Source organism: Corvus brachyrhynchos, unplaced genomic scaffold, assembly GCF_000691975.1.
Source record: "Corvus brachyrhynchos isolate BGI_N302 unplaced genomic scaffold, ASM69197v1 scaffold126, whole genome shotgun sequence".
Lineage (NCBI taxonomy): Eukaryota > Metazoa > Chordata > Aves > Passeriformes > Corvidae > Corvus > Corvus brachyrhynchos.
In genome coordinates, this window is record NW_008239283.1 from 7129247 (window position 1) to 7137923 (window position 8677).

At 47.1% G+C, this 8677-nt stretch overlaps 1 protein-coding gene across 1 annotated transcript in view; it reads left to right on the plus strand.

Annotated features, from left to right (window-relative positions):
• Positions 1–8677, plus strand: part of ITGB5 (integrin subunit beta 5) — a 55182-nt gene that overhangs the window by 2092 nt on the left and 44413 nt on the right. The window contains exon 2 of the mRNA XM_008638236.2: positions 5432–5636. Coding sequence (XP_008636458.2) covers positions 5432–5636 — 205 coding nt within the window. The remainder of the gene's footprint in view (positions 1–5431; positions 5637–8677) is intronic.

Genomic DNA, 8677 nt, shown 5'->3' on the forward strand with positions numbered 1-8677 from the left:
TGGAGGCGGGATTGTGGCATGCCCGCTATTAAGCTATGGGAACCCAATAGCTTGTGCTTTTTTTTGTTGTTGTTTTCTTACTTGGCATCAAAAGACAACTTTCTGCAAAATGCTGCTAGTGGAAATGTTTATCTTGTGGTCACTGTGACCACTAATTGTACTAATGGGACTGGCAGCCCGACTCTTGTCATGCAAACAGGATAGTTACCAAAAAAAAAATAGAAAATTCCTAACTGGAATGGAGGGGCCAAGGAGGAAGATGGGTGTTTACAGGGAAGTCCCGTAATACTTCCTGACCTTTAGCCTGCCATCAGCTATTTAAAAATACACAGTTTAAGGTGTTCTGTGCCAAGAGCTATGTGCTTAAAAGCTGCTGTTCCCATTACATGCTACATGCTAAAACCTAGCAAGTTCTTATTCTAATTCTGTATTTATTTATTTATTTGTTTGTTTATTTTTAGCATGTACTGTTTGAAACAAATTATTTCTCTGGGTGAGATCATCAGGTGAGGTAATGGGATTCCAAAAGATACCTGGAGTTTTTCAACTTTAAAAAGTTTTAAAGTAATATTATAAACTCTGTAACATCTGCTTTCTTTTCATAGTCATTTCACCACCTTATTCCCCTTCCCTCTGCTGCAGCCTAGTCAGGTTATTAAATTTATTAAATAGCTCTTAATATGTTTTCCTTAGCTTTTTCCATTAGCTGCCATCCGCTATCTATGTTGCCTGGGTGCACATACGCCAGTCAGATTTTACAGCTCTTCTGCTGTTTATAAATCAGGGGTAACATACTGGAGTGGCTTCCACAGATGGCAGTTTTGTTGTGGTAGAACCTCAATCAGCTGATCTGTGTGTACTTTGTGCTCCCTTTACATTTACTTTACAGGTTTGGGAGCAAACTGGGCCAGCCTTTATCAACTTTGTAGGCAACAATTAATAATTTTGTTGGGAAATATATATATAGTAGAAGTCTATCAGTACATGTATAATTCTGTGTATTATGTATACAGTAAATGTAGAGATGTCTGTTTTATGTTTTTTAAATATATATATATATGTATATATAGCTATACAAAGTATAGTTATGTATATTATTGATCTTCCTGTATATGTATACCTTCTTGAATTTCCTTTGGGGAAATATTTGGGGCATAATATCACTTGGTGGTACCATCACACTAGTTTGTTTGGGAGCCCTATCCCAAAAGATTCCCAGGAGGGATCAGGTTCCTGGGGTTTACATTGCCTTGAATTGAGGGTAAGGGGATGTGTACAGATAGATCTTACAGCAGAGCAGTCACGGTGCTCTCACTTTATGACTGCCACCTCCTAACCTGTTGGTACAAGGTGCATCACGTCCCCTGGCTTGGTTGGACTTCACTTCTGCTTGTGTTCAGCATCTCTGTTCCCATCCAAAGGGGTGATGATGGATGAGCTGATGATAGCAGCTTCTGGTGTGCAGCAGCCCTAGAGCCTCCAGGGGCTGCTCAGATAACCACAAGCCTTTGGGCTCTTGGAAATCTGGCAGCAGACATCGATTCTGTTGGCTCATGGAAGAATACCTTGAAAGCCAGGCCTTAAAGGAGGTGATTTCAGTGGCTCTTAGAAGAGGAGGTGTGAATATGTGGCCTTAACCATCACCTGAGCATGCCTTGAAACATTCTCTGAGGGAGAATGACTCTTGTGTGGTGGAGACTGCTGCAGCCTTTCCATCCATGCTGGAATCTGAGGAATCTGCAAGGTCCAGGAGAAGCTGGAAATGACAAGAAACTGCTGACATGGTGCTGGTAAAATGACTGGAAACTGCACACTGGCCTGTGGGGTTGTGATCTCTGTGGCAGCCTGGTTTCCATGTGTGTGGAGAGGATGCTTGATGAATTTTTTGCAGTGGCACCTGGTTGCCCAGGCTGAGCAGGACTTGTTGGGTTTGCTGGGGAGAACAGGGAGCTCTGGAAGTGGCTTCAGTGCTGTCCTCTGAGCTGCCAGGGCAGGTGTGATAAACAGGTGTGGGTTGTGATCATGATAAACCTACCTGGGGTCATTGCAGGGGGGGAAGCTCTTCAAAAGAGCATTTGGGAGTACCAGTATGGGAGGGGAAATTTCAATATGATGTTTTCTTTTTTGCTGCTTTGGGGAGCAGTGTACCAGTGTGCAGAGGCTCCTCTTGTTTGTTAGATGTGTTTGTTAGGTGGATGAACTGTGTTCACCTATCCATTATTTATGTGGATGCATTTGTGTGTGTACACACAAACTAGAGATACACATTAATTAAACTGAAATGTCCTTTTTGAGTAAGTGAACCGAAATTTCCTCAATGGCACCCTCTGTTTTCCAGCAGGTGCTTTTACCCCATCCTCTCCCATCTCAGAAATGTATGCCTAGGGAACGAGGAAAGAAAACCAAGGGTGTTCCTAAAAGGGAACATGTCAAGGTTGTTTTTTTTTTAAATGGAGAAAGCAGGCATATTTCAGACTGATTTAATGCAGAACTGGATTGATTAAACCAAAAAATGGTAGGGACATGCCTAGTCAGGAATTAGATGTTAGATACAGTGAATGCTATTCTCCATTTTTATCGCATGAACCAAGCAATTTGTCTTAAAACTGTCGAACTGATGAGCATGTAATTGTCACGCTGTTGTCTCCATTCATTCTGCCTGCTCGGGTGCATTCGCCTTTGTGAGCTCGTTAGCGCCGAGGCCGGACCGCGACTGCCCGGGGGGCTGGAGCAGCCAGAGCTGCTGACAGGGGCTGGGGGACCCCCCCAGCCAGCGCTCCTCTGTGGCACGGAGCAGTGTTCGGGGTGGTTCCTGCTGGTGAGGGGCAGCTCTTGCCCAAGCAGGCCTGCGGGCAGCTTGGCAGGTATGTGGGCGCACTGAATTGCTTAACTAACCGCAGGGTGTTCCCTGCTTGGGGAAAACTGGGGCTTGAACCAGCGTGCTGCTGTGGAGGTGCCTTTTGGTGTGGTTCCTCATGAGCTGTCTGGGCCTGTGCAATGCCCTTTACTCCCCAGATCTGCTCATCCTTTTTCCCTTTAACTGAACCTCCATGAGCTTTGATTTTCTCTGTCACAGAAAACCTTGCACTAGAATTGGGTGGTACCTGCTAGTCCCAGTTTTGGCTTTGGGTTTTGACCTGTGGCTGCAGGTTGGGTGTGTGTTTGCAGAGTAACGTGGTGATTGCTGGGACTTTCCCAAGGGCACCATCATCCCCCTGCTCAGTGTTACTCTGCCTGGGTAAGAAATCAAGCAGAAGTAGGGGTCAGTCCTGCGCCCCTAGGTGCTGAGGTGCACCACCCACCCCTCAGGCATTTGCACCCCTGAGGGGTGGATATCAGGTAATACGGCTTTGCAGTGAGCAAGAAAATACCTGGGTTTGGTTGAATCTGCAGCTTAGCAGTTAATGCCCTTTGGCAAGTCCTCTGGACCCATTTTAGAAGAAAGTTTAGAGAAAATAGCTGGGTCAAGCAAGGGGGACCTGGGGACTGGAGGAGCGCAAAGGTGCTGCCAACCTATGAGTTGTGTAGGGGCTTTTCCCCAACCTCCTGGACTTCCTTTGGAGTCTTTGGAGCAGACCCTGGGAAGGCTTGGAAACACCTGATAGCAGCTGCAGCTATGTGAGCAGCCCTAAATATTGTCCTATTTGGATGCTTCTCTCCAATGTTAATTACTTGTGAGTAACTAGAAGTTCCAGCTGTGCCCCTGGGCTGTTTGTGTTGCTTTTTGCACAGTCGGAGTGTCCTTTCTAATAGGTGGCAGCAGAAATGAGCTGGCAGAGGTGTTCACCTGGAGCTGTGGTCTGGGTACTGGGAGAGCAGGAGAGCGTCTCTCCCTGGGTGCCCTGCTGCTGGGTGGATAGGCCCAGGAGAACACCTGGACCCACCAGCTTTTTGCCAATTTCAGGTAAAACCACATCCGAGAGAAACTTTGCTCCAAGGCTGCCTGAAATGTGCGGCTCTGAAAGGCTGGGCGTTGTTTTCAGTTTTGTGAGGGATTCTGATTTTTATTTTGTCATGCTGGAGATGATTTAAATAGTCCCAGTCCTCCTTTTTTTGGAAGTCCATCTGTTTACACGACGTGTTCCAAGAAATTTGTGTTCGTATCCATCTGACGTGCCGTCGTCGGTTTCTTGGCTGGACCCCGTTGCTGGATGCTGGAATGCAAATCTCGCATTTTTCAAATAGCGTTGGGACCTTGTAGTGAGAAAAATGCAGCTGGAAGCCTCTGTCTGTCTCCCAGGGCCCTGTATTCAAGCCTGTCCTTGAGGGACCCCTGGAGATCACCCCATGAGGTTCTGTCAGGAGCCTCTCCCTCCTTGGTGTCTCTCCTGTCCTCTGCCATGCTGGAGCTTCAGCAACCAGTGAGGTTTATTCAGCCCCACACTGGTTTTGGCTGCACAGCTGAAGGAGGGGCTGGCATGGCTGCAAGCATCTTCTCTGCATTATTTCATGTTGTACTAGTCCCTCAGCCCTGGAGCTGAAGAGGGTTGTCTCTATTGTTGTAGTGCAGAAATAAGTAGGAATCGACTGTTGAAAATCCAGTAAGTTTTGGGCATGTGACTTGTTCCCTTTGGCACTTTTGGGGAGGAAAAAAAAGGCATTCTAACAAACAGGCTCTTTGCAAAAGGGTGCATTGTGTTCCCGGCTGTTCCTGAGTGCTGGCCTGCACAAGGCTGCTTTGTGCACCACGCACAGGGCTCGCACCAAGGGCTGGAGCTCTGGGATGGGTGCTGGGAGACTCCTGGCCATCCTTTGGGAGTGGGCCACTGCCTGCACCTTGCTGCCTGTGCCTAACTGCCTGTAGTGGGCACAGACTGCACTTTAACCAGCTCCTGGGAAGTCTCGCCCACCTCCCTTATTCTCCATGCAGTGCTTGTGTGGGGACGTGTGGTGTCTCACCCAGGGAAGAGGGTGCAGGTCCCTGGAGCCACCCAGCCTGTCTTCAGCTTCACATCTTTACTTGGCCCTCTCTGGGTTGGTGGGTTTGTCCTGCTTCCCTCAGTGCCACCTCCTTGTCCTTTCTTCTGTCTTTTGCAAAGCTCCTTTGAGGCAACGTATGTGCATAAAATAATAGGGAAGGCAGTGGGCTGTCCCCGCAGCAAACCAAGTGCTTTGCCTTGCTCTCTTGTGGCCAGGGCTGGGAACAGGTGCAGCTTCTGGGGCTGGGCTGAAAACATAGGCTTAGCTTTCTGTTTCAGTGCTCTGCGAGCAAATTCAGTGTTCAGATCCTCGTAGAATTTCCTTTTTTGGTCAATCCCTTTGAAAGGCTCAAGACTCAGTGCAGGCTCCTTCCAAGTACAGTCATCCCAAAGGACACCAGCTTCTCCTTGCCATCTCCTAGTTGTTAGGTACCAGCATGTCAAAGCAAAGCCCCTGCTGTGGGATTGATGTATTCCCCTCCACTTCCTTTTTGTCCGTTCTTCACCCCCAGGATTTTGGCAGCACAAAGTCCATCACATCCCGGTGCGACTTCCTGCAGAACCTGATTGCAAACGGCTGTGCCGGAGCCATCGAGAACCCCAGCAGCAGCATCAGCGTGGTGAGGAATGTCCCTCTGAGCAGCAAGGGCTCTGGCCAGAGCCACCTGGATGTCACGCAGATCACGCCTCAGAAGGTCGCCTTGAATCTTCGCCCTGGTGAGTCCCCAGGGCTCCATGGGGTGTGGGGGCAGGGAGAAAAGGTGGCCAGCACATGCCAAGAGCACATTGTAGCTCGTGGCCTTGTAGCCCACTAAAGCAGGTGACTGCTGGCCCCTTCCATACCTGTGACCTTCGGTGGTGCATCACAAACAGGTTTGGGGCTGGGGCACGTGTCCTCTGTGAGAGGACACTGCTGTTGGGCAAAGTCAGTCAAAGCCCACCCACAACTGCTACCAATAATGGTCTTAACAGTTACATGTGTTTAAAAGGAACCTGCTCAGCTTAAAAATGGAATCACTGCGTGGAAGGAGTTAAAATAACTTTGGTTCCTCTACTAAGCAGCCAGGGCATGACTCGAAACTGAGACAGTTCCTTCTATAAATTGGAAACAAACCCACATATCTGTTTTCTGTCGGTATGCAAAAGAGCTATGGGATCAAGGCAGAAGATGGAGATTTGAACTTGTGACTCAGGCCTTGGACTGTAGCCAGGTCCCTCTTTCATTCTCCTGAGCCATCACTTTTCTTCAATCTCTTCCTTTTAATTAAAAATTAGAAGGGAACGGCTCATCTGAGCCATGCGAGCATGCTTGTTATCAAAAGTTTTTGCATGGTGGGGGGAGGCTTTAATGTGGGTTTAGAATTCTTGCAAAAATTTGGCAGCTGACATTTCTGAAGAGGGGAAAAAAAGCTCTTTATTGCAAAGATAAGAAGCAAATATAAAAGCTTGATTCATTATAAACTATTGGTGTGGGTTTCTAAGGCTTACAGTTTTGTGACAGCTCTCACGAGCATACAGAAAAGTGAAATATTGATGTTTTGCCCAAGAAAAACAGGGGTTTGAGCTGGTGTTCATGCTACCAGTGCTCTCCCAGGGCCTACCAGTTGCTGCAGAGGTTTTTGTTTTAGCTGTGTAAATTAGAAGTTGTCATGTTTCTCAACTAACTTCCTTAGATATCATTGGTCAGACCCTCAAATCCAAAAAAAATTTGCTTCAAAGCCTTAAAATCAGATACCTGAGAGCAGTCACCACTGTATGTGCGTCTGGATGCGTGGATTCTGCCACTGAATGTTGTGTTGAAAAGGGAGCAAAAGGGAGTTGTTATTACTGCTGTTTCTTGAGGCAATTCCTGACAGAAAGGGCTGGCTCAGCTTCCACCTCTCACCTCCTGTACCTCCACCTCCACACGCAGTGCCCAGTGCTCAGCGAATTCCGCTTTCCTGATCCCTGGCAGTTTTACCCATCCAGTGTTCACCACTCTAACTGGTGGCAGGGTGTGGGGATCCATCTCCCTGTGGCTTCCTGGGGTCTGTGCTCTTGGATACCCTGGGCTGCACAGGGCTGGTGTGCTGCTTCTGCCCACCCCTGCGGGGACCACGCTCACGGCTATCCTCAGTTCTTCATGATGGAGAAGCCCTCCAGGTCTGGGGTGAGCTGCAGGAATCACCCTGAGGACCCCTGCAGCAATTCCCATGCTGAGCCAGTGAACTCCCCTCCCTGTGCTCCTCTTGCAGAGCATCAGAGTCATTGCAGGAGGAGGGACAAACCTAGATGTTTGTAATAATATCTCCCATTTTTGCTCTCTTTTTGATGTTGGGCAGCACTTCACCTCTGGGCTGATGACTTCCTAAACCCTTGTATTAGCAGCCCCAGTTTAAATTATCTATTAATCCTTGAGCTTGGGAGAATGGGTTTCACCCTGTGAACCCAAGACAAAAAGGAGACAATGTTGATTTAATTTTGGGCATGAGGGGTGTACAATTTCAAAGATGAATTCATGCAGCGGTCTGTGGCAATGGTGATCTTTTATTCTTAGACCGCTAAGCAGAAGCAGAAGGGAGTGGATTGTCAATTGTTTGCTGTTGCCACCCAGGCAGTTTGATCTCATCATCCTGTGGCAGAAGTCACATCCCCAAATCTGTGTCCTCAGCTAAACTCCAAATGCCTTAAATCAATGTCCTTACCAGGTAGCTTTTGGATTGAGCATTTAGTTTTTATAATATTGCTTTTTAATCTTGAGTCCAGCTGTAAAGCAGTGTGTCCTAGCTAAATTAAATAGAAACAGTGTAAAAGGACTTAAAAAATGAATAGATGCAAGCTGTGTTGCCCATCAAACCATAAGCCTTACCAAGCAGGAATAAGCTGGATAAGCACGATTGTCGAGTTTATGTTCTTAAATTGACCAAAATCAATTTTTCCAGTTTCTGCACTGCCTCTGTGTGATAGTATCCAAGAAAAATTTCTGAACTAAGCCCTGGTTTTAAAACTTTTCAGTAAAAGCTCTAAGGAGGGGATGGTGGCGACAGTACATGAGGAAGGAGGGGGCTGGATTATCCCTAGAAGTGTGAGAGTAATACTGTCCACAGAGAATAATAAATTCTTTTGCACTTACATCTACATACATTAGTGATATTTTCTCTGACATAATTGGTTTGTGCAGTTAGGAATGAAAGAAGAACCAACCACAGGATCCTGTTGGTTTTGGTGCTTCTCAGGGACTAATAAATTCGTAATTATTAAGAGAAGCACGTTTGATCACAGCATTCCAAATACCCTCTCTGGCAGGAAGAACGGTGTTTTGGACATGAAAATATTGCAAAATACAGAGGACACATCCCCTTTTCTAGTGGGAAAAATAGGTAGGAATGAAAAACAGGGGCATGGGAATGAATTTTCCCAGACTTAAACATATTTTTGCAGCACTGAATTTAAGTCAAGCTTGCAATCACAGTCTTTTACCCTCAATCAGTGCTAACAGGTTTTGTGGTACATGAGTTATGTTCTTTGTTCCTCCCTAAAATGCATGCCAGGTACAATGTGAGGCCCACCTGGAGCACCTGCTGCACTCCACATCCCAGCCCTGTGCTGGTAAAGTCCAACTCCTGCTGGGCAAGAAAGCTGGGGAGAATAAGGAGGAATATTTATGGCATGAGCTTCCTGCTTCCTACAGCTGGGCAGTATCTACATGTGCATGTTTGCCCAGGGTGCCTCCTGCAGCCCTGCTTTTTCCAGGTGGGTTTGCAGCAGGCTGTAGGGAA